At 43.9% G+C, this 26975-nt stretch overlaps 1 protein-coding gene across 1 annotated transcript in view; it reads right to left on the bottom strand.

Moving 5' to 3' along the window:
• The window catches only part of NT5DC3 (5'-nucleotidase domain containing 3), a gene marked incomplete at its 5' end in the record, with an annotated part of 61866 nt that extends 35652 nt beyond the window's left edge, over window positions 1–26214 (bottom strand). Inside the window, 2 exons of the mRNA XM_080811985.1 lie at window positions 3780–3964; window positions 26013–26214. Coding sequence (XP_080668111.1) covers window positions 3780–3964; window positions 26013–26214 — 387 coding nt within the window. The remainder of the gene's footprint in view (window positions 1–3779; window positions 3965–26012) is intronic.
• Window positions 26215–26975: the final 761 nt, after the last annotated feature.

Genomic DNA, 26975 nt, shown 5'->3' with positions numbered 1-26975 from the left:
GAAGAATGGCAAGGGTCACGGCTGATATTGGCTCTGGATTTAGAAAACAGGCGAATGTCAATGCCAGAGAATGATGAGGGCGCGTGGATCTAGGGGGCGAAATCCAGAACACCCTTTCTATTCCTTGGTGGACCCATGAAAGGGAAATGTAGATACAACCATTTCCCTATATTGTTCTATTTGTAAAAACTTGTTTTTCTTAAAGAAAGAAAGAAAGAGAGGGAGGGAGGAAGGAAGGAAGGAAGGAAAAAAGGAAAGGAAGAGGCGCCTGGGTGGCTCAGTGGGTTAAAGTCTCTGCCTTCGGCTCAGGTCATGATCTCGGGGTCCTGGGATGGAGCCCTGCATTGGGCTCTCTGCTCAGCAGGGAGCCTGCTTCCTCCCTTTCTCTCTGCCTGCCTCTCTGCCTACTTGTGATCTCTATCAAATAAATAAATAAAATCTTAAAAAAAAAAAAAAAGAATGAAAGAAAAGAAAAGGAAAGGAAAAGAAAAGAAAAGAAGAAAAACAATCTAATTAAGAAGGGGCTCGAACTTTTACGTTTGCTTTTTGGGAAGCTGCAAAATTGCAAAGTTACTGTTCTATTACTGTGCATCTCAAAAGCAGATGTCTTCCCATCTCTACAAGTACATTTAGACTTTGGCAGGAAAAATGGCACCAAATTAAATGCCTCTTGGAAGAATTATTTTGTTTCATCAGAGCAAGAGAAAAATCTGCATAAGCATAATTGACTCTATTAATATGCCTGATATAATTAGTGTTATGACTGATCTCTTTTATCAAAGCAACAAACAGACATAATGGGACTGAAATTTCAGTGATCTTAAATCCAGAAGCTTTTCTAATCATAATGATTGCACCTTCTTTTCCCCACCTATGTCATCTCTCTTTTCCCCAAAATTTCATACATTTTTTAATCTTCATAAATTTTTTACCTTCATGAATATTCTATTTTCATATGAACAAAAGGGTATAAATGAAAGGTGTTATTAATCCCACAAGGGACAACAAGGAATAAAGGAGAGAGCATTTATGCCTTGGAAATAGATTTAAGTTCAAATCCTGGTTCTACCTCCTACTGATCTCGTGGGCTTTGAACTACCAGCTCATTTCCATTAGCCTCAGTGTCCTCACCTGTAAAACAGAGACTATTTGTAGGGTTATTACGGAGAAACAATGCTAGTCACAGCTAGCATTTAGTGAGTGTTTTCTCCCTGCCAGGCACTTTATGTATATTAACTCATTTAATTATGACAATGACATTGTGAGCAAAGTACGGTCATTGTGCCCATTTCACGGCAGAGGAAACAGAGGCTCAGAGAAATGAGGTCAGCGTCTCAAGATTCCCTGAGCAGTCAGTCATGAAAAGTCAGGATTTAAACACCAGCAGTCAAGCTCTAGAACCTGTGCGTTCAGCACCTGGCAGGAAATCAACAGATGGCGCTGCTAATAAAATGACCTTCATTTTATAAGTGATATCAAAGTCACAGCAAATGCCACGGATGACAGAGGACTAGACTGCCAGCACCAGTGCAACACCCCTTCGGTTCCATTTCCTGGTGGGGTGGTAGTGGAGAAATGCTTCAGACTGGCAGACAGGGCCACAAGGGTGGGACCACCTCGTTCTTATTCTGCTGTCACTCCTGCAGTGAAGGGAGGTGTCTGCCCGTTGGACGGAAGAGAGGAGAGTCTCTCGAACAAACCAAGAGGTGCAGCTGGATGCCCAGTGACGACATGGGTCTGCATGTGGGAAAGTGGCCACAACTAAAGAAAGCTGGCTGCTGGCTTAGTGGTTATTTTTGGCAAATGCCATTTCTGCATTTTGAATGAGGAGAAACTGAGTTGCTTATTAAATCCACAGATAACCCAAAGCTGAGGGGATCAGGAAATACATTGCATCAAACGGTGAGGATCCAAAACTAATGGAAACTTTGGTAGTATTAATAAAGGTATGGTATGCAGAACCAGGGAGGTGATGATCTCCCTCTATTCCACACCAGTCAGGCCCCACCTGCAGTAACATCTTCAGTTCAGGGCCTCACATATGAGAGGGATAAACTAGAGCACACACACAAAAAGGGTAAATAAGATGATAAAAGACCAGAAAGGAGGCCAAACGAGAATGGTTGAAAAACTATGAATGATCAGCCTGGGAGAAGAGACGTCTTGGACGGCATAAAGGCTGGACTACATGACATGCAGCCCAGTAGTGTAAAACATTACTCTAGTGGATACAACTTTAGTTCTCTCAGACCCAGCAGTCTGCCCGCCCCCAACACAACTTTGCAGACAAACTCCTTCCAGACTCTGCTGAACTACTGCCTTTGTCGTTGTATCCCAGTTCCCGCAGGCAGGGAAAGTTGTTCCAGGGAGCCTCTCCACAGCCCTAGCTCTTCCTGCAGATATGGGGAGAGGCCTCCAGCAGGTGGCCACATAATTCCTCTGCTTCCACGGCTGACTCCACTGGGGTCCCTGGGGGGACGACTCTGTTGGGACCTGTGTGCTCATCCTCACGCTCCCTGCTTCTATGACAAGACCTGGCATGCAGCGGGGGGCTTAGGAAAGGCTGAAGCAATGCATGAAGGAAGAAATGACAAGAGAAGAGACCGGTGGTGAAAGCTGCGGGAGGACAGCATGGTTCCACCTCCAATCAGGAGTGTGCCCCTGCACTAAATGCACTCTGTCTGAGACAGACAACGGAGCTGTACTTCTCGGGGTGTTATGGGGTTCTCAAAGGGCACTATTCCAGGTGGCCTCTGAGGATGTCTCATCCTGGCTCCTGAAACGTGAACTCAAACTTCACTACAGGAAAGCATGTCGGGTTCTGCATGTTTCCTTTTTCCTTCCTTACTATAAGCCCTTAACAATACTATGCAGCAGAAGACATTCAAATGTCCTATATGTAAGAACAAGTCAAGTCGGGGTGACTTTGAGGGATTTCTTCTAACCAGAACTCAACGGGCTGCCAAGTTCATCAGCTCTGGGAGAAACTGCATCACTGCTCAGGGAGAAATGAGAACACGAGGTCTGTAGCCCATCTCCACAAACACCTAACTTGAGAGTCTTTTGTCAAAGAGACATCTAAAGATTAAAAAAAAAAAAAAAAAAAAACTATCTTCCAGGGGCGCCTGGGTGGCTCAGTTGGTTAAGCGTCTGCCTTCAGATCAGGTCATGATCCCAGGGTCCTGGGATCGAGCCCCAGCAGGGAGTCTGCTTGCCCGCCCCACCCCGCACCCCACCCCACCCCCGCCGCTCACCCTGCTCATGTTCGCTCTCTCTCTCTCAAATAAATAAAATCTTAAAAAAAAAAAAAACTATCTTCAAGTACAAATTTCCAGTTCTGTGTAATAAACAAGTTCTAGAGATCTAATTACACAGCACAGCACCCACAGCAAACAATATTGTATTACCAAACTCTGCCGAGAGGGTAGATCTTATGTTAACTGTTCTTTACCACACACACAAATAGCAATAATAATGAAGGGGGGGCAGGAGGAAACTCTGGGAGGTGACAGTTTATGACCTTGATGGTGGCAATTGTTTCATGCATATGCACATCCCCAAACTCATCAAGTTATATGCATTAAGTACAGACAGCTTTTTGTGGGTAAACAAAATCTTCCAGATAGAGTCACCTGGAATGGAACAAAATCTACCCATCCATTTAACAACACTTTACTAAGTGACGTCTGTATCCCGGGCACAAGGCCAGGGCCGCTCAACACTGTTCTTCAATGTCTAAGGGAAGGAGGAGGAAGCCCGCAGTATCCCTGAGCTCTTACCCGGTGTTCATTGATGAGAAGGTCCCGAGCAGCGTTAAATATCAGCGTGTGCAGGTGCTTGGAATAAAACACCAAGGTATAATCATAATCGAAGCCATAGATTTCAATATCCGACAGGCTCATCTCATTGTTCGAGAAAATGGCATCTGGATTCAACAAGTTGTTCATAATTGAAGGAACCAAGTCTGGAAGTAAAGAAAACGATGTATTTTTACCTTGTGATAAAAGCAAGGGTTGGGAGGATTCCTAGGAGTCCCCAAGGTGCAAGCAGATTAGCTTTACCTTGACCACCTTACGTGGAGAGAAGCCAGCCACAAAGGCCCGCGTGTGGCCTGAGGCCGTTTGTCTGAAATGTCCAGATCAGACAAATCGGGAGAGGCAGAAGGCAGATCAGTGGTCGCCGGGGGCGGGAGGGTATGGGGAGAAACGGAGAGACGGTAAATGCATACAGCACCTCCCCCTGGGGTGAGGACAACGTTCTCAAACTAATGATGAGCACTGGCTGAAGGGCGTCGTGAATATACCGAAAGCTCGGGAATGGGAGACCTTAAGTGGGTGACTGGTACAGTATGTAAACAGTATCTCCGTGAAACTGACTAAAAAGGAATCTCTGCTTCAATATCACAAAACGATTTCTTTGCTTTAAAAAATCACACATGCTAGTTACAGATTTCAGAAATTGAGAAACATCTAGATGATTACATTTAGGTATCACACAACATCGCCTCACCCGGGGGGAAAAAAAAAACCATTAACGTACTGGCTGCAGTACTGTTTACGTATGCATTTTACACAGCTGGCCTCGCAGCGTACACATGGCTCCGTGTGCTCTCCCCGTGTGACATTCCATCATGACTGTATTCTCCTATCCCCACGGACAGGTGCAGGAGTGAAATTGATCATCACTACCTCATCCTTTCGCTTCTTCAGTGCACGGCCCAAAGTACCACACCATTTTCAGGAAGGTATAAAAAAAAGTCTGAAGACCCGATCTTTGCAGTTTTGTTTTGTTTTGTTTTTACTTTCATGGAATATAGTGAAGAATCTGTATTTTTTCATCTTTCACCCATAATGACAAAAAGAATAAAACTACAGAGGGAGACACTTCCCAGTAATTAGAGGAACCAGAAGAGGAATGCGAAGGACAGACAGCCGTCCCCCGAAGCCTGATGAGGCTGGACGAACTGATCAGAGAAGTGACGTCTCGGACCACGGGTCTTCAGCCACCACGTCCTCGATGCAATCAGGATTAAAGCCTGTACAGTACATTTCCAAAGATGGAAAGGAAATACCATACTTGCATTCAGTTAGTCCTCAAGGCAAGAACCTCATCAGGCAACATATTGTGACAAGAACACTGACCACTCTATTTTACTAAAAGGATATCTGACTGTATTCTCTCATCCTTTGACATTTGTGCACCAAAAATTTACTTGGAACAGCTCATAAGTGCAAATGCTGAAAGCAGGTGACTTTTGGGGAGATAGGTACAAAATATCCAACACATGCACACACAAGTCCAACTGTCCATGACTAAGGACAACTTCCGTCTCCACTATCGGAGCTAACATTTATTAAGCACCTACAACGTGCTACATGCTCTCCTAGAACTCTGTATTCTCTCACTTAATCCACACAGCAGTCTGATGATGCAAATACCGTATTATCCCAGTTTGATATATGAGGACATCTGAGACACACAGAAATTACATAATTTGCTGAAATACACATAACTACTAAATGGCAGAGCCGAGACTTAAATCTGGCAAGTCTGGCTCCAGAAGCTGTGCCCCTAACGCTCTTCTCCAAGATTATGGGACTCTACAAGCATTGGGAAAGGGTGCGTTTTACCCTCAGTAAAACGAAGTCAACCCTTCATCCTTTCCGTGCTCGCCAGGGAGCCTGCACTGCTCCCCCTTTCCTTCCGCTCACTTCTTCCCAGCTAGGAACGGCCTGCACTACCTGCTTCCAGTCTAAGCGGCCACATGAAATGCTCAGAAGGTCCTGCTTTCACAGGGTGACAGCCCCTGTCAGGAGCTACATCAGCCACAAAGAGGTCCACAACAAGGCTTTCTGCGCATATGAGAAGGCTCCTTGCAGCCTGAAGCCTTAGATCTCTTTGAGAACCTAACCCAAGCTCTAGAATCCTCTCCCCAGAAAAATGCCCTTTCAGATTTTCAGATACTTTCAGGGAGGCTGACTCCCCTGAAGCCTATTCATGCCACAAGGTAAGTTGTGGTATTGAACTAACTTAAAACTAAGCCTTTATATCCCCCCACAGAACACCCAGGCCAAGGAAGGCAAATGTAGGAATAAATGAATGACTTGATAAATGCATGCACATATTTCTCTCCTCGCCCCAAACAGCCTAGATAGGGCAGAGTCTGCTGAAAATCCGAACAGTTAAAATGTACCAACGACACTCCTACACTGTTGGTGGGAATGCAAGCTGGTGCAACCACTCTGGAAAACGGCATGGAGGTTCCTCAAAAAGTTGAAAATAGAGCTACCCTACGACCCAGCAAATGCACTACTAGGTATTTACCCTAAAGATACAAACGTAGTGATCCGAAGGGGCACGTGCACCCGAATGTTCATAGCAGCAATGTCCACAATAGCCAAACTATGGAAAGAACCTAGATGTCCATCAACAGATGAATGGATAAAGAAGATGTGGTGTATATATATATATATATATATGTATACACACACACACACACACACACACACACACACACACACACAATGGAATATTATGCAGCCATCAAAAGAAATGAAATCTTGCCATTTGCAACGACATGGATGGAACTAGAGGGTATTATGCTTAGTGAAATAAGTCAATCGGAGAAAGACAACTATCATATGATCTCTTTGATATGAGGAAGTGGAGATGCAACGTGGGGGGATTGGGGGGTAGGAAAAGAATAAATGAAACAAGATGGGATCGGGAGGGAGACAAACCATAAGAGACTCTTAATGTCACAAAAACAAACTGAAGGGGGCCAGGGGAAGGGGGGTAGGGAGAGGGTGGTGGGGTTATGGACATTGGGGAGTGTGTGTGCTATGGTGAGTGCTGTGAAGTGTGTAAACCTGGCGATTCACAGACCTGTACCCCTGGGCCTAATAACACATTATGTTTATAAAAAAAATTTTTAAATTTAAAAAAAAAAGATGCACCAACAATTCCATTTCATTAGTTTATTTTGTCAACATCAATGAGATGATTACTTTGGCTTTCTTTTTCTTTGGCAAAGAAGACACATAGGAGGACAGTAAACAAGACAGTAGCATTTTAAAAAACTTGAAGGCAGACAGTTCACCTGACTAGTTCTGGGGAAGGGACAGGCTCGTAGCTCCAAGCCATGTGGCATCAGCCACCACAGGTGTCCTGGCCTTACATAATCAATGGGCCCCAGGGCAGGATGCTATTTTCTGAACATGACCACACGGCATCCCCGTCCAGATGAAGTAAGGGAAGCAGGACTGCTTACAGAGTGACCAACAGCTCTGCTTTCACAGATGATCTTCTCATGGGAAGTTCTAACAGCCTGCTGAAATTAGAAGTTTATGTTGAATAATGTTGGCAATAGTCTCCCTCTCTTCCCACACCCTGAGAAGAGTAAGTAAAGTCCTCAAGGAACACTGCTCTGAGGGAAAATCGCTAAAAGCACATCCCCAGTGCTGCCCGGGAATCTCCTGCAGGGGTGAGAGCCCAAGGCGTATTAATCACATGAACGTCACCACCAAAAAGCTGGGATTTTAATGTCATCACTCAAAATAAACATGAGGACTAAGGGACGCTTAAAAGGGATTTCAATGCTCCATAAAACCACTTCAAAAAGGTGCTGAGAACAAACACGAATAATTACAAGGCAAAGGAAAGAATGCCAAACACTCACAAAGAGACAAACCGTCTGTCTAAACTGTAGACTCGAAAGTATAAACGGAAGAAGGGCCCTTGACTAATCAGTGAGGTGCTTCTCCCCCAACAGAAACAAGAGTGCGTACCACTTTAGAAAGTGAATTCTTTCTAAAGAAAGAATTCTTTCTAAAGAAAGAGCCACTGGGTGGCTCAGTGGGTTAAAGCCTCTGCCTTTGGCTCAGGTCATGATGTCAGAGTCCTGGGATCGAGCCCCGCTCCGCAGGGAGCCTGCTTCCTCCTCTCTCTCTCTCTCTGCCTGCCTCTCTGCCTACTTGTGATTTCTGTCTGTCAAATAAATAAAGAAAATCTTTTAAAAAAATGTTTTTTAATTAAAAAAAAAAAAAAGAAAGTGAATTCTTATTGTACCTAATGGATGATGACAGCAAGACTACACAGTTAGTACAGAGAAATGGAAAGACAGCTCTGGGACTCCAGCCAAAGCTCTGATGAGAGCCTGGTCCCAAGGCAGCCACCCTGGGCTAGAACATGGACGGCAACTCTCAGAGCCGCCGGAGGCCCCAGCATACTTGGCGTGAATGAGAAAGAATCTGGTTATAGCTGTCTCTAGTGAGCCACAGAGACTTCGGTGCTGCTGGTCACTGCAGCGTAACATAGCCTAAGCTGACTAACACACCTACTATTCCTCCAGTATGCTGCCCGGCTTTGGGAAACCACTGCTCCCCAACATCCAGACTGTACGGCCTCAGTAAGGTTCTATTCCTGCCCCCAGGAGGAGAGCACATGACCCAGGCCTGGGTCCAGATCCAACAAGAGCACCTGAATTCCTGGGCCAACATTAATTCATTCGGAGAAGACTTAGGACCCCCTCTGGCCAATCATCATCGTGATTTCCCTTTGGCCAAAAGGAACCAATGAGTCCAGTCAGGAAATTGTCTGGATTTGTAAGGGAATTTCACAGAAGAGGCATTCTTTGCTTCTAAACTTGTATCTAGGGGCGCTTGGGTGGCTCAGTGGGTTAAGCCTCTGTCTTCGGCTCAGGTCATGGTCCCAGGGTCCAGGGATCGAGCCTCGCATCGGGCTCTCTGCTCAGCAGGAAGCCTACTTCCCCCCTCTCTCTGCCTGCCTCTCTGCCTGCTTGTGATCTCTGTCAAATGAATAAAATAAAATATTAAAAATAATAATAATAAATAAATAAACATGTATCTAAAAGATTTACAACTGGAGATATGAGGGGCCATCTCTAAGAACCTATAAAAAGGCCAGTATGGAGAAGAGCAAGGTCAAGAGACAGGGAAGCCACCCAATGTCATACATGGATCAACTGATATTTGAAGCTAATACTACCTCTTGATTTTTCAGTTACACAAGCCCATAAAATTTCTTCCTAAAAAAATCTTTGCTTAAGTTAAATCAGTTTGAGTTGTTTTATTGCTTGTGGCTAAAAAGGTCCTGGTAACTAAAAGTTCATTTCAAGCCTATTCAGCCACTCAAAATTCTTACTGCCTACAAATTTTAATTTTTTAACCTGGCATTAAAGGCAGTCTCCATTTAGACTTTAAACCATCTTTCCAATCTTAAATTCTCCTTCATATGCCCTATTTCCAGCAAGGTGGGTAATCTACTTACTACTCTCTATTCTCCAGTATATGCTATAGTTGAGTACCATCTTGAATTAAATTCACATGGAATATTCAGTCTCTCTTCGTCTAGCTTCACAAACACTGGTTAGCTGTATTAAAAGAAGATCAGGGAAGATTTCCCTTTATACTATGCTGCAAAACAAACACCATGTGATCAAAGAATTAAATTTTTTTTTAAATCTTAAAAAGTTGGCAAAATTATATAGATCACTATTTATCTCATCATTCCAAATGTGAAAGCAACAACAATAAATCACAAATGGAAAATATCAACAGATTTACAATATAAAAAAATTTTTAGAGAGATGGGGGTGGGGAGGGGCACAAGGAAAGAGACAGAATCTTAAGCAGGCTCCACGCCCAGCACAGAGCCCAATGTGGGGCTCGATCTCACGACCCTGAGATCACGACCTAACCCAAAACCAAGAGCTAGAAGCTCAACTGACTAAGCCACCCAGATGCCCCTATAATATAAAAATTTTAAACATCTGTGTGTCAAAAATATCAAAAACAATAATCCAAGGGGAAAGGTTATATTAGAAGTTTAAAGGTAAAAAGCAAAGGACTAATATCCGAAATATTAAAAAAGGAATCCAAAATCCAATAAATATAAAGATAAAGGATATATCTCATAAGAGAGAAAAGTAAATGGCTAACAAAAGTAAATGATCAAAAAGAAAGCTGAAATGCACCTGAAAATTCTTGAAGTTCAATTTCTGGATAATATAAACCACAATCCCAGAGATATAAAGATAACATTTTTCTTTAATTAATTAGGATTTTTCTTTTGGGTATATAACCTAGACTTCAAACTGTTCTCCCAGGAAAAAAGAACATTCATATCTGAAGTCCCTGAAGAAGAAAAAGAAGGGGAGGAAAGAAAAAGGAGAAAGAAACAAGTTTTTCCCTAGATGTTACAAAAAACAGAAGGAAAGCCTACATTTCTCCCCTCATACACCACCACGAAGCTTTCTGTGAATCCTCCCAGGGCTCAGTGGGCCACAACCAGGAGTCCCAGTGGCTGAGAATGATGTGCACTTGCTACACATAGGACCCCAGATGAAGGTGCACGGACCTCACTTAATGTAGTTATTATTTACAAAGAAGGAAAATGAAGATGAAATTAACAGCTCAAGGTCAGATTTCTTGGTAACATATTTCTAGGCTCCTAAATCAAGAAAAGTTAGAGCAGATTTAAAATGCTTGTTTTTCTCTAATCTGACCCAATCTCAACTTCAGTTTGTATTTCACTTTATTTCATCCATTTAATGAATATATTCATAAATATTAGAAATATTTTATGAATTATTTCATATTTCTTTAACATGGCTTCAAATCCTCTTTTAAAAGTTCACGTGTTAGAAACAAGATTTCAAAATACCTTTTAGAAAAAATATACATAGGGGTGCCTGGGTGGCTCAGTGGCTTAAGCCTCTGCCTTCAGCCCAGGTCATGATCTTGGGGTCCTGGGATCAAGCTCCGCATCGGGATCTCTGCTCAGCAAGGAGCCTGCTTCCCCCACCACCCCCCGCCTGCTGCTCTGCCTACTTGTGATCTCTCTCCCTCTGTCAAATAAAATAAAAATCTTTAAAAAGATAAAAAAATATATATACATAAGTGGCACAAAAACAGACACACAGACCAGTGGAACAGAGTAGAGAGCCCAGATATGGACCCTCAACTCTATGGTCAAATAATCTTTGACAAAGCAGGAAAAAATATCCAGTGGAAAAAAGACAGTCTCTTCAATAAATAGTGCTGGGAAGATCGGACAGCTATGTACAGAAGAATGAAACTTGACCATTCTCATACACCATACACAAAGATAAACTAGAAAGGGATAAAGACCTCAACATGAGGCAGGAATCTATCAAAATCCTAGAGGAGAACATAGGCAGTAACCTCTTTGACATCGGCCACAGCAACTTCTTTCAAGACATGTCTCCAAAGGCAAAGGAAACAAAAGAGAAAATGAACTTTTGGGACTTCATCAAGATCAAAAGCTAGCTTCTGCACAGCAAAGGAAACAGTCAAGAAAACAAAGAGGCAACACAGGGAATGGGAGAAGATATTCGCAATGACACTACAAAGGGCTGATATCCAAGATCTATAAAGAACTCCTTAAACTCAACACTCAAAAAACCAGATAATCATGTCAAAAAATGGGCAGAAGACATGAACAGACACTTCTCCAAAGAAGACATACAAATGGCTAACAGACACATGAAAAAAATGTTCATCATCATTAGCCATCAGGGAGATTCAAATCAAAACCAAATTGAGATACCACCTTCACCAGTTAGAATGGCCAAAATTAATGAGATAGTAAACAAGTGTTGGAGAGGATGTGGAGAAAGGGGAACCCTCTTACACTGTTGGTGGGAACGCAAGTTGGTGTGGCCACTTTGGAAAACAGTGTGGAGATTCCTTAAGAAATTAAAAATAGAGCTTCCCTACGACCCTGCAATTGCACTACTGTGTATTTACACCAAAAATACAGATGTAGTGAAAAGAAGGGCCATCTGTACCCCAATGTTCATAGCAGCAATGGCCACAGTCGCCAAACTGTGGAAAAAGCCAAGATGCCCTTCAACAGATGAATGGATAAAGAAGATACAGTCCATATACACTATGGAGTATTATGCCTCCATCAGAAAGGATGAATACCCAACTTTTATATCAACATGGATGGGACTGGAGGAGAATATGCTGAGTGAAATAGCCAAGCAGAGAGAGTCAACTATCATGTGGTTTCACTTACTTGTGGAGCATAAGAAATAACATGGAGGACATGGGGAGATGGAGAGGAGAAGGGAGTTGGGGGAAATCGGAGGGGGAGACAAGGCATGAGAGACTGTGGACTCTGAGAAACAAACTGAGGGTTTTGGAGGGGAAAGGGGTAAGGGGCTAGGTGAGCTTAGTGGTGGGTATTAAGGAGGGCATGTATTGCATAGAGCACTGGGTGTGGTAAATAGACAATGAATCTTGGAACACTGAAAAGATAAAATAAAATTTTAAAAAAACATATATATACACATATATAGGGGCACCTGAGTGGTTCAATCAGTTAAGCATACAACTCTTGGTTTTGGCTCAGGTCATGATCTCAGGCTCACGAGACTGAGCCCCACACTGGGCTCCGAGCTCAGCAGGCAGTCTACTTGAGATTCTCTCTCCCTCTCCCTTTGCCCCTCCCCCCATTCATGTGTGCACTCTTTTCTTTCTAAAATGAATAATTCTTTTTTTTAAAGTAGGTGTATAGATTGATTAAAAATACATGAAAAAAAAAAGAGGAATTTTTTTGTGCCTAAGTTGAAGCCATACTTACATGTCCTCCACCATCTCCACAGCAAGTGAGCTCAAAGTTCTATGACCAAATTATAAACATTAAACTTCTCGGTTGTAATTGCCAAGGACAATGATAAGGAAAAGACAATTACCTTAGAGGATTTTATCTTAGCAAACTTCACTTGTGTCAAGTTGCAACTTCCTTGTGTCAGCAAGGCTTGGGCAAAGACAGCCAGTTTTATTGACACCTGTCTGAAAAATGCGAACCTGTCCTAACGCAATCGACATGTTAGGAACAATGTGACCATAACACAAATTTCATGTTAACATTTAGAATGTTATGGTTCTTGGCAACAAACGTGATTTTATATGGTTGTGACCACTCGACAGCCTTTCTACTAATTAGTTACAGTAAGGGAAGAAAGCGTAGAGCAAACGTGACTGAGATAGATGATTCAAAGCAGCGCTACTATTAGAACTTAGAGATTTGAATCCAACTATTTTTAGCCAGAAAATACCATCTCCAGGATCTCCAGTTTCTCCAATAGCCATTCGACTATAAAGCCCTTTACTTCTGCATCAGTCCAATAGATGCAGAGACAAAGTACCAAGTGATCAAGTTATCCTTTTCACTACTAAGGTGAACATTATAGGGTTACCTGCCCAACACAACCCAACCCTTAGATAAGAAACGACCCTTCCCCACCTCGAAACACACAAATCCTGCGTTCTTCTGGGACCCTGCAATAACCCCTCCAGCCACATCTGGAGGTCCAGGCTAGAACACCAGATTCACCCTGAGCCACACTGTTCCCACTCCTACAGGAGGAACCTTCCTTCAAGCCAGTCTAACCCAGAGTCCTTCTCTTATTTCTTTGTCTTTACTGGATAGCTTTATTGAGATGCAATGACATATAAGAAATCACACATAAAGTACACAGTTTGATGAGGTCTGACATAAGTAGTTACCTATGAAGCCATCATCCTAATAAAGATAATAAGTGTATCTAATATCCCCAAACATTTCCTCACGACCCTCTGAATTCCACCCACCCACCCACCCTCCCCCCTAGACCACCAACCACCCCCAGGCAACTGCTGTTCTGCTTTTGACCAGATTTGTTTGCCCTTTCTAGACTTTTCTATAAATGAGATCACACGGCACATAGGATTTTGGTGAACTGGTTTTCCCAAGGAATTTTTTCAGTAAGCACTTCCTGTACACCTACTATGTGCCATACACCGCACAGAGAACCGTGCAGGGACTTTGAGTGAGTAAATAACTCTGTGCTGAACGACAACAGGCAGCAGGGAGGCCAAGAAATGGCAAGATGCCAAGTGGAGAAGAAACTTGGCACAGCTGCCCTCTCCAGAGGAGATGGCATCCCAAAAGTCATTTTTATCTACAAATCTAAAAAGCAGCTTTCATTCTTCCTTTACTTCAGATACTTTGCATCATCTCCAGGAACAGCAATCCATGACAAATACTATTACTCATCTGAATAATTAACAATGCGTGACATTTACACTACTCCTACCAAAAGTTAAAACCACATATTATTCTGTAAATAATATCTATAATTTTGACTGCTCTGTAGAAATCCATCCTGCTTCCTAAAGTTCAAAAAATAAAACCACATCTGATTACATTTGAAATACAATTACACCTAATCTGAAGTCATTTAATAAGAAAACAAACTTAGGGGCGCCTGGCTGGTTCAGTGGGAGAGCACATGACTCTCTAGCTCAGGGTCATGAGTTCAAGTCCCTCACCGAGAGTAGAGCCTACTTCAACAAAACAAAAACAAAACTTAACTGCTCAAAAGAAAAGTCCATGTGTTTCATGGGAGAAACTTCTTAGAAAATTTGGCCATATCAAAAGGTCAAACACTAGGCAAGCTATCAAGAATTTTCATTAAAGTATGAAGGACATAGAAAAGGAGTAATTACCAATGCCTTCCACATACCGCCCAGTGGGTACTTCTTGTCATCTTGACGACAGGTCACAAGAACATCCTAAGGAAACACTGCTACCCCCTGTTTGCAGGGGAGAAAAAGGCTGGAAAGTTAAGTAAGCCCAGGTGGCACAGTTATCAAACAATAAAATGTGGGTCGAATGCCTGGTAGAGGACCTAGCACACAGCAGGTGCTCCATAAATGTCTGTCCCCTCTCCTTTCCTCATCCATCCAACTAATATTTTCCCTAGACTGGCATAATCCCAGAAACCACATACTCAGACTCTTTCATGGGATCTCTGAGGGTCAAACTCTTTTTATAATACTGCTTAAAGATGACAGGCAGAATACTGTGGGTTAGGACATCCACATCCTAATTTCTAGAATGTGTGAGTATGTTACCTTTACATGGCAGAGGGGAATTAAGGTTGCAGATGTTAAACAGCTGACTTTAAGACAGAGATTAAGCTAGTTTACCTGGGGGGCCCTACGCACAAAGGTTAAGTGTAGAAAAGGAAGATTCAGCAGAAGAAGATTCAGCATCAGAGTGATGTGATGTGAAAAAGGCTCCAACTACATTTTTTTAAAGATTATTTATTTATTTATTTGACAGAGAGAGAGAGAGAGAGAGAGAGATCACAAGTAGGCAGAGAGGCAGGCAGAGAGAGAAAGGGGGAAGCAGGCTCCCCTCTGAGCAGAGAGCCCAATGCGGGGCTCGTTCCCAGGACCCTGAGATCATGACCGAAGCCCCCAAGGCAGAGGCTTAACCCACTGAGCCACCCAGGTGCCCCTGCATTTTTAAATTGCTGGCTTTGAAAATGAAAGGGGCCATGAACCAAAGAATGCAGGAAGCTTTTAGAAACTGGAAAAGGCAAGAAAACATTCTCCACTAGAGCTTCCAGAAAGGAACAGAGTCCTGCCAACACCCTGATGTCACCCCGGGGAGAACCATTTCAGACTTGTGACCTCCAAAACTGTAACTGATCTGTGTAGTTTTAAGTCACTACATTTGCAGCAATATATCAAAGAAGCAGTAAGAATTTAATAGAGAGATTATTTGCCTCTTTCACTCCTATTTCCTCACCAATTTACAATGAAAGGCTACATGAGGTCTCATGACTCAGTGGTCTGAACGCAGAATCAGACCTGAGACTCCAGACATCTCTGTTAATTGAGACATTGCAGAAATTTACAAAAACGTGAAACCATGACATTCTTCTCAAGTTCTTTGATTTCAGAAAATAGTCACCTTTCAAAAAGTGTGTCATTTACACTAGCAGCTAACAGATTTATTATTATTTTAAATGAAGTGGGGAATACCTATGTTTTAAGTCTCTCATTTTTAAATTTCTAATACAGTCACTATTGGTATAATCTATATGAACCAGAAAACCCTGGGATCTTCAAGAATTTTCAGGGTATTAAAGAGTCCTGAGAGCAAAATGCTGGAAAACTGCTACTCGGGCTACGCCTGCCTTACCCATTGCTACAGTTACAGTAACTGGCACACAGACCATACTCAAAAACTACTGTTAAAGAAAACAGACACTCCAACAACACTCTGACACTGACAGTAATCATGTTTCTCAAGTAGGTGTTCCTACCCAAAAGGGAACAAAAGAAACATTCCTGATGAACCCAATGTAATCACCAAAGTTACATCTTAGAGAGTTAACATCTCTTGAAATTAAAATTTTAATCAGGCTTATGTATCTTACAAATACACTTAATATAAAACAGTTCCAAGGCACCTGGGTGGCTCAGTGGGTTGAGTCCCTCTCTGCCTTTGGCTCAGGTCATGATCTCAGGGTCCTGGGATCAAGCCCCACATGGGGCTCTCTGCTCAGCAGGGAGTCTGCTTCTCCTTCTCTCTCCGCCTGCCTCTCTGCCTCTTTGTGATCTCTTCTCTCTGTCAAATAAATAAATAAAACCTTAAAAATATATATATTTTTTTTTAAAGATTTTATTTATTTATTTATTTGACAGAAAAATCACAAAGAGGCAGAGAGGCCTCACATATGTGTGTGTGTGTGTGTGTGTGTGTGTGTGTGTATAAAACAGTTCCTCAAAACCCTAGTAAACTGAAAAAGATGGGTTTCCCAAAGGTAAGGACCAACCCACAGAAGTACAAAAATCTCGTACCCAGCTGATTAGTCAGCTAGCCTCTCTTTCTCACTTGACTAAAACATGCAGTATCTAACTTAAAAAATAAAAGAAAAAGAAAATACTACCTTTTTTCTCCTAAGCACTTGCTAATAATACATGACAGGTACACAAAGAAGTTCTGGAGGAAAGTAGCAGCTGGCTTGGTCCAATAAGCGTCTGCCTTCAGCCCAGGTCCTGATCTCGGGGTCCTGGGATGGAGCCCCGCATCAGGCTCCCTGCTCAGCAGAGAGTCTGCTTCTCCCTCTCCCTCTGCCCACCTGCCTTGTGCTCTCTCTCTCTCGCTCCCTCTTTCTGTCAAATAAATAAATAAAATCTTTAAAAACAAAATTGGAGGAGAGGCTTTTTCCCCCTCTTTTATCCTCATCTAAAATGCATCGTGTCAATATGGGAAATGACAAAGTCAGGACCTGAGGGAAAGGGAACTTCACACGTAAATGAACCCAGCCTTGGATTCTAGGTGTTCCCACAGAAGTACCAGGCTCAGCAGGGCAGGGCTGGCGGCGCCCCTCGCTCTGAGCCAGTCGGACTACAAGCAGCTTCCTGTCCTCAGTACGGAAGGTTCACTTTCCAAGAGCTATCAACAAACCAGACTGAACGCAAAGGCGAGCTTCCAAAGTAATGAAGTCAAAGGGGAGGGGCAGTGATGATGCACGATCGCCATTTAAACAGCTAGCATATGGGAGAGGAATTAGAATTACTCTCTGTGACTCAAGCCATCCAAAATAAAATTGGCAGCCTTGTGCTCATATGGCAAATTCAAACAGATGCCAGATGGCCACTAATAAGAGCCATGGAAAAAGGGATTCCATTTTCCCAGCAAAGGACTGGATTCTATGACTTCTAAGGGGTCCTCTGGTTCTCTCCCTATTTTAGGAATTTCTTTCCTACCTGAAAATGTGAAAATTATTATGTGGCATGTTTCTCCCTGAAATCTTTTTTGCTACTTTTTCCTATGGTCACAGGATCATCAATATCATATACCTAGACAAAAGAAGATGTTTAAAGAATACATCTTGAGATGTTTAAGACACACAGAAAGGTATAAAGATAAATACAAAAAACACATATAATTCCCACCATCTAATTTAGGAAATAAACTTCTTAAATCTTCACCTGCATTCTCCTCCCACCAAAGAGGTAACCACTACCCCGACTCTGGTGTTCATCATTTTCCTACATTTTAGACTTTTAGCACATACATGTGTATCCCTGCGTGTGATCTATAGTACCTATCATGTGTTTTCAAACCTTTAAAAATTGGCTTGCAACTGCAACTGCAACTTGTTTGTTGTCTTTTTTTATATATAGACATTCTCTGGATTGTTTTTGTGAGAGTCAGCTCTTGTTCAGGAGACAACATACACTGTCTGCAAAGATTCTGAGCTGTGTCCATGGACCATACATTCTGTCGCAACTACTCAACTCTGGCGTCATAGCACAGAAGGAGCCCCCCCCCAAAAAAATACGGAAATGAATGGGTGTGGCTATGTTCCAATGAAATTTAATATACAAAAATAGCAAGCCAGATCTGGCCCATGAACTGTAGTTTGCAGCTTTCCCTACAGTAAACATTATTTTCTTTCAGTGTCATTTCAGTATTTGTTTGATATTAACACCTGCTGGGTTTCTTTAGTTGGCATTTGCCCGAAATCTCTTTTCTCACTAATCCCAACCTTTCTACGTCTTTGTTTTTGGGGTGAATCTCTTCCAACAGCATGCAGATAGATTTTGTCTTATATCTGAACTGGCAATCCATCTTTTGGTCTGAGTTTATTGTGATGACCGATATATCTGGAAAGACTTCTACCACCATATTTTATACATCCTGCTTTTTCCCTGTTTCTTTTACCTTCCCTCTTCTACTCTCTTTTCGAACTGATTTCTATACTACCAATATTTATTGGATTTCCTCACATGTCTATCAATATCTTTGCTCTCCATTTGGGCCCAGGTTGAAGGTTTAGCCACACAGGGGGCATTTCTATTTGCTTCTATCAGGAATCCCAGACATTATCACCTTGGGACCACTTTTAATTAACTTCTCACTTTGAGATAACCAGACCAAGCAAGCAGGCTAAATTCGAACCCAAACCCAAGTGAGAACTAGCCTGTGATTAAAGGTCACAGGGAGACTTCCACAGCCTCCGACACACAGGGAAATATGTAGAGCAGAGACCAAGACAGACGAGTTTCCCTATTGTCTTCCTGCATGGAAGGCAGCTCTCTGTGGGTCTGGAGTTATAAGAGATTCAGAGAGAGACACACAGACAAAGACAGACAGGAAAACAGAGAAAGACACAGACAGACAGAGACAGAGTGTGTGTGTGTCTGTCCCTCTCAGCAGACACAGCTAATAAAACCCAAGAAATGCTCCTGCGACACCTTCAGCGCTGCTAGCCACCCTTCGGTTTTAGTCCCTGCCATTTCACTTAAGTTTTTCGAAGGTCAGTTATACATTCAAAAGATATTCTTTGTCATTTTTCCAGCATGTATACATTCTATATAAGAGAGATTTTTAACTGTCCATCCAATCTACCTGATTGCTGGAAACCAAAATCCAAAAGAACTCTAAAATACAGAAGATATGTGTGCTTCCACATTTCTTCAAGAGCTCAACGAAAGACTGGTTTCTAAGCCCAGGAAAAATATAGCTTCCTGGGCCCATGCTCCACACCTGATGAATCAGAATCCCCAGAGCTAGGGCCTCAGAGTCTCCATGTTTAAACAAGCTCCCCAGATCATTCTGATGTGCCTCACAGTTGCAGAACTACTCAAGTTTTCAAGATTCTACTTTCCTTCAAAAGCTGGCAACATAAGCATCATTTAATCTTTTTACATTTTATCTTCTTTCGCTTCCTCTTCATGCTACCCGAGACGCCCTGGTGAACGAGGACAATGAATTCTAGATTGCAACTCCCCACTCTTTCCTGATGGATCACCCCGCCACCTCCACAACAGTTACAGAAAATCTCAACATTCAAAGGTAAAAGTCAGGCCAAAAACATGTCATTGCTCCACTTCTTGATCTTATATGCAAATTTTAATCCAGAAAATAGTCCCTGCTGAGTTCTCCCATCAGCCTCCCACCCACGGCGGTCCTTCACGCTCTCTCATAAGGTAACAGAGGGTTCTATGGGCGCTGGGCTCACCAGATGAAGCTGAGATACTACAGAAACCGCCTGAAACCATTCACAAAAGAGTCCGTGTGTGCTTAAGTTGTGTGTAATTGTCAAATCTGCATATTTTTCTAAACACAGGATACACAGCTTTCCCCAGATTGTCAGAGAGACCCTGACTCCACTATTCTAGATCCCTGTTACACAGAAGAAGCATAGGTTGTACAATTAAGCATTTCTGGGTGTTATTAATATACATATAATCTTGTTATACCTATTATTTGAACCTCCCAAGTATAATCCTTAGAACATTTATTTTGAACTATTACCTCCAAAAAGGGGTTCCACAGTCAAATTTATTTGGGGAGTGCTACACTTATATCCTCCTTTTCGGAGATTCATGCATTTTAAAGAATCTGATAAACCTACCTGGAAAAAAAAAACAAAACTTTTTTAACATATATTTTCAACATTTCCTTAACCACATTTCTCAGAAGATGGTGGAACACAGTCTAAGAAACACTGGTCTCATCTTAAAATTACTTCATTAAAGTGTTTCCTTAACCCACTGCAGTTCCTTGAGGGAAGGGTTTGCATTTTATGTTTATTCTCTATAAACTAAGCTTATATCACTGTCCTACATATAGTTCTCACTAAATACATAATTTCTGAATAAGAATCAAACGCTCTCAACCAAGAACTCTGAATAAATCCTTCAACACCCCGTAAAAGCTTCTAACACTTCACACTAATCTCCATACTTTTTTCCATGAGTTAATACCCTTCACAGCCCCAGCTAAGCCGCCCAACGTTCTAAACAGACCAGGCTCTGAAACGATGTCTGGGGGGGGGGGGGGCACTAGACATCCGAATTCATGACTGGAGCACCACCCCCGCCCCCCACCCAGGCGAGCGGCAATGCTTCCATTGTGCACCTAACAGAGCAGACTATCTGATGAGCACACAGGGCAGGCCAAGGATTAAGTTCAAAGAAGACAGGCACAAGGTGCAGCATAACGAGCAATGACAGACCAACACAACAGTCTCCATCCCTTTAATTTGTCATCACACATGATTGCTTAGAATTCCCCATTTTAGGACAAGGTTTCCTAAACTTGGCATTACTGACATTTGGGGCTGGCTTCTTTGTTGTGAGGAGGCTGTTCTGTGCATTACAGACTATCTAGCAGCATCTTGACCTCCACACATTAGAAGTCAGCAGCACCCCCTGGGCCCCAGGTGTAGCAATCAAACAGGTATCCAGACATTGCCAAATGCCAAATTGCCCCCATCCCTGACTCCAGCTGAGAACCATGGTTCTCCAGGAAATTTCTGCTAGAGGTTATAAACCAATATTTCTTTTCCTAAATATATGAAGACTCTTCCCTTTGAGCTAAGTTGGACCCAGGATACATAAATATTATACTTCCAAAATTCTCAAATTAAAAAAAAAAAAAAAGGAAGACATTCCAAATGAGGGACATTCTACAAAATATGTGACCATGCCTCCTCAAAACTGTCAAGGTAATCAAACACAGAGACACTCAGAGAAACCATCACAGCCAAGAGGAGCCCAAGGAAGCACGAGGACTAAATGTAGCGTGCCATTCTGGGAGCGATCCTGGAGCAGAAAGGACATTAGGTTAAAAACTTGGGAAATCTGAATTAAATATGGATTTTAGTTAACACTGATACATACAGACAATGTACTGATATTGGTTCACTAATTGTGATAAATGTACCTTAGTCATACAAGAGGTTAATTATAGGGGAAATTGGGATATGATTTAGAGAAATCAAAATCTAAAATTGATCTAAAAAATAAAGTTTATTTTTTAAAAAACCTTCTAAAAAAATGGAGCTGGGGCACGTGGGTGGCTCAGTGCATTAAGCATCCATCTTTTATTTCAGCTCAGGTCATGATCTCGGGGTCATGAGATTAAGCCTCATGTCAGGCAGGAGCCTGCCTGGGATTCCCTCTCTCCCTCTGCTCCTCCACCACCCCCCCCCCCGACACTCATGCACGTGCTCTCTCACGCTTAAAAAAATAAGAAATAAAAATGTAAAAAAATAAAATTAAATTAAAATGGGGAGGGTGCTGGAGAGAAAGGGTAAAACAAGGAGTAAAACTCATCTCTTCCCTGGGACGCCTGGGTGGCTCAGTTGGTTAAGCAGCTGCCTTCGGCTCAGGTCATGATCCCAGCGTCCTGGGATCGAGTCCCACATCGGGCTCCTTGCTCGGCGGGGAGCCTGCTTCTCCCTCTGCCTCTGCCTACCACTCTGTCTGCCTGTGCTTGCTCGCTCTCTCTAACAAATAAATTTAAAAAAAAAAAAAAAAAAAAACCTCATCTCTTCCCTGAACAGGCTTCATTCTGGGAGACCCTTCAAAGAGAAGACACCTGAGCAGATTGTTTGGATTAGGCAAGAGATCCAATGACCAGAGATCCAATGATCCAATAACCAAAAATGAGAAAAAACAATTCTTTTTCTTCTCTTCTAAATTGAAAAAAAAAAAAAACTACATGTTTTTGTCTGATTATCAATATTTTTTCTGACTTCTCATTCCTACAGACACAGCTCAGGTATCAGCCCCTAACGTTTCTCCGCATCCCCTGTGTACCTGAACAACCACCTGCTCAATGCCAAAGCCCTTGGGGTCTCTTGTTTCCCCCAAGCTGGCTGTCACTTATCTGTTACCAGTCTCCCTATTCATGTGACAGCGGTCCCACACTTGGTACAGGCAGGGACTCACCCGCTGTGGGCCCCTCACTCTCAGACCTGCCTGTCTGTGAATCAACAGCCTTTAAGTCCACGGCTAAGTGCTTAATAAATTCTTGAACAAACCCATGCAAGCGGGGCATGTATATACTCTTACAGTCTTCGGGAAGGGGCAATAGGAATGCTGCAGCTCCAGACAGGGTGAAAAAGGAAAGAAAAGTCAAATGAAAGTCCCTGTGTTCTCAGGGGCGAGACAGGGACCTCGTGGGTATGTGCTGGGGGCATGAAGATGGGGACAGGGCACACGGAATACCTGCTTCACAGACCCGTAACACCTGAAAAGGCTTTCACAGTCTTTAGTCCAGTGGCCTCGTTCTACAGAGAGAGACACCGAAGCTAGAGAGATCAGGTGTCTTGGTCAAGTTTAGCACTCCCCCAAGCTGACCTCTAGGTCTAGGGACCTAGACCCTAGAGCTAAATAACCCACCTCCACCCCTCACTAAGCATTTGTCTAAAATTGTAAGTTATTTAGTAACTGATAATAATAGCTACTAACTACTGTCCATCTGCTGGGTGCTAAGCCCGTCCTGAAAATCCCCACATTATCCCAGGTTACTAGTGAGGAGACTGAGGTCAGAGAGGAAAGTAACCTGCACCTGAGCTCACAGAGGTAATTAAGTCTCCAAAATCTCCTCAGAGCTGTCACTCTGGCCTGATGCTCATCTTTCTCACCCAACACTTCAACTCTCTCACCCACCTTCTACACACCTTGCATGGATGGATTCATTCATTCCTCATCTAAACCCTGTAACGCGGTACTACCAGCATCCCATTTTACAGATGATGAAACTGAAGCTTCACAAAGAATGGCGACCACGCAGCCTGAAGTTTCTTATAAAACTAAACGTACGGGGCGCCTGGGTGGCTCAGTGGTTAAAGCCGCTGCCTTCGGCTCAGGTCATGATCCCAGCGTCCTGGGATCGAGCCCCGCATCGGGCTCTCTGCTCAGCAGGGAGCCTGCTTCCTCCCTTCTCTCTCTGCCTGCCTCTCTGCCTACTTGTGATCTGTCTGTCAAATAAATAAATAAATAAAATCTTTAAAAAAAAAAAAAAAAAAAAAAAAAAAAAAAAAAACAACTAAACGTACAATTACCATGCGACTGAACAATGGTATTTAGAGAAATGAAAACATGTGTTCACACAAAAACCAATACACAAATGTTTACAGCAGATTTATCATAGTCAAAAACTGGGAGCAATCCAGATATCCCTTAGCGTGTGAAGTATAGTTAAGTGCTTCACTGTAGTTTAAAAAAACAAAACAAAAAAGAATGGTTAAACTGTGGTACATGCCCTCCATGGAACGCTACTCAGCAATTAAAAAACGCACTATGGATACAATACACATAACCACCTGGACAGCTCTTCAGAGAATTATGCTCAGTCTCAAAAGTCAATTCCAAAAGGTCACATACTCCATGATTCCTTCTACAGAACACTTCTGAAATGGAGAACAGATAATTCCCCAGAGACTACACAAAGCAGCGGGAGGGAAGGGAGTATGGCTCTAAAGATAATGCGAGAGAGATCCTTGTAAAGAACTGTTCTGTATCTTGCCTGCAGAGCTGGATTCTTGAACATAAATGTGATAAAACTATATAGAACTAAATAGGCAAACACAAGTAAAGGAGAAGTAAAGGACTCTAAGATCTGTGAAATGGGTCAGTATCAATACACTGCTTGAGATAATGTATCATTGTTTGGCAAAATGTTACCACTGGGAGAAACTGGGTAAAGGGTATCCCAGATTGCCCTGTATTAATTTTTACAACTGCATGTAAATATACAATTACCGCAATTAAAAATTTCAACTAAAAATTGTCTTGCGGGACATCTGGGTGGCTCAGTCAGTTGAGAGTCTGCCTTCCTTCCGCTCAGGCGGTGATTCCAGACACCCGGGATTAGCCCCACATCTGGCTCCCTCCTCAGTGGGGAGGCTGATTTTCTGTCTGCCTCTGCCCTTATCCCCTTCCATGTCCGCGAGCCCTCTCTCTCTCTCTCTCTCTCTCTCTCTCAAGTAAATAAATAAAATCCTTTAAAAAAAAAAAAACTTTTTTAAGTCTTTCAAGTCTTAAAGCTGAGGTAGATATTCTATATTTCTTTCATCTAAGATCTGCCATTTCCAGCATCTGCAAAGCCAGTCTTCCTTCCACCATACCACACAACTACTTCAAAAAACGGTACAAATTTTAACTCTGAGCAAAGGAAAACTAAAAAGCCCTATCTCACAGAAGTCTGTGTTGCTAGCCTCTTTTGAGTTCCCTCAGAAAAGTATCCCAGTTGATGAAAAGAACCCCCTTCCTTTCTTTCATTAAACCGACTTCTGGCCAGAAGACTGAAAATGTGATCCTAACAAACATTCTCTCCGACCAAATAGTCTCCTTATCTCCACTTGCTATCTCCACCACACCTCACTCCCAGCAACTGTACAAATATTTCAATTCTAAATCTTCCTTGAAAGCAGCAGCACCAATGACTTATCACTGGCCCTTTACACCAGCTCCCAAACAGCCAGCTGCTAGAGGAAGGTAGGGCAGCACAGGAAACAGGACAGAGGGTTAGGGGCAGAGACAGACCCCAGGTCAAGGTGTGACCTTGGCCAGGTTCCTTAAACTTGAGTCTTGCTTTTCCCATCTATAGGATGGGGATGTGGCACAAATATTCCCTCCTAGGTATTAGAATTCAAGCAGAAGTCGGTGTGCCTGGCCCTAGTATTTATCTAGGCCTCTTTCTGCCTCTGCCCATCTCTCTCCCTTACTAACCACAGAACCAAGTTGATTTTATGTTCACCTGGCAACTAAGGAGTCACTCCCTGGAACTCCCTCCTCAATTAGGTTAGTAGACAACTCAGAACACTGTCAACTTGGGACCTCTCCTATTTCAAACACAGCAGAAAACTAAACAAAACGAAACCACACACAAGAAACAGAACAAAAAAAAAAAAAAAAAGGAAAATCAACTCCAGCCACTGCCACCTGCCTGGCAGCTCAGCTCCGGAGGAACTCGCCGCCTGCCGGACTCCGGCTGTTTCTATTATTACTGCCGGTTACTAACAATACCTAACGGTGTGCGTGGGGGCCGCTGTCTCCCAAGCGATGCCGGTGGAGACCAAAGCGCTTCCGATGCGAATTTCTGGTTAAAAATCTCAAGAATTTATAAAACTGCTCTCCCGACAGGGGAAAGCAAATTTATAAAGTTTCTGGAGGCGCATTTTTCCGCGTTTCCCGGAATTGCACTGCAGAGGAGATGTCGCCGCAGCTGGGACTGAGGGCGACCGAGGGTCACGATTAGAGTGCCCTAGAGGTCAGCAGCGGGGCCGGCGCGGGTCGGAGGCTGCCCGCTTCCCCGCCCACCGCCTGCGACGGGCCCCCAGGGACCGGAGGTTCTGCGGGCGCCGCCGCACTCACCGTCCGTGCTCCTCTTCGCCTCCCGGTAGCGCTCCCACAAGTAGCCTTTCATGTCCGGGGCCGTCCCAGGTGCTGTGCACAAGGGCCGTGCGGGGCCCGCGCGCGGCCGCCCCCGGGCCGCACTCCCGCAGCCGCCCCGCAGGGCCGCCGCCGCCCTCGCCCCGGCCCCACGGGCCACCGCCACGGCCGCCGCCGTGGCCATGCTTGCCGCCGCCCTGCTGCGAGTGGCACCCGGAGCAGGACGCCAGGGCTCCGCCTGCGCTCAGCCGGCTGGCGGGCAGCTCCCTGCGTCGGAGCACGCGGCGGCGGCGCGGTCCGCCCTTTTGGCCGCCTCGGGGGCGGGGCCACCGCGGGGGGCGGGGCCTGTCCGGGGGCGGGGCCCGGGGCGGGGCCCAGTCCTCCCGGGCAAGAGTCGGGGCGGAGCTCTGCCCGGCGAAAGACGGGGGCGGGGGCCTGTCTGGGAAGTCCCTGGATCCTCGGGCTTAGATCTTTCCAGTGCCTCCCGTAAGGGACCGACTGGGCCAGGTCCTGTGTTTGAAGGTCATCTTCCTCCCCCGCCCCCGCCTACTGCAGAGCCTAAAAGGACAGTGCCCCTCCAGGGATTCCTGGCTGGAGAGGGAGGCCCTCACCGCCACCCTGCTCCTCCGGCTCCTGCTCACGCTCACAGGGGCGGTGCACCTGTCTTCCTCCAGATCTGCGAGGCTGCACCTGTCCTGTGCATTGTGGTTCCGCCAAAAACAAACAGTAACCCCCGCATGCGACATTTCTGTGTGGCTGAAGCCGACTTGGCTGCTGCAGGCAAGACCGATGCTGCCCACCCAGAACCTGGCTGAGAATCATTGAACGTAGAGGACTTCCCAAGCTCTTGGTTACTGTGGTTACCGATGAGCAGGGTGTTCGGTGGAGGGCAGGGAAAACTCTCCAGGCTGGCACACGGCCTGGGAGACCACACTGCCTGCCGTG

This window comes from Martes martes (assembly GCF_963455335.1).
Source record: "Martes martes genome assembly, chromosome: 8".
Classification (NCBI taxonomy): Eukaryota; Metazoa; Chordata; class Mammalia; order Carnivora; family Mustelidae; genus Martes; species Martes martes.
The sequence above is the reverse complement of the archived record's forward strand: the minus strand, read 5'-3'. Positions and strand labels throughout refer to the sequence as shown.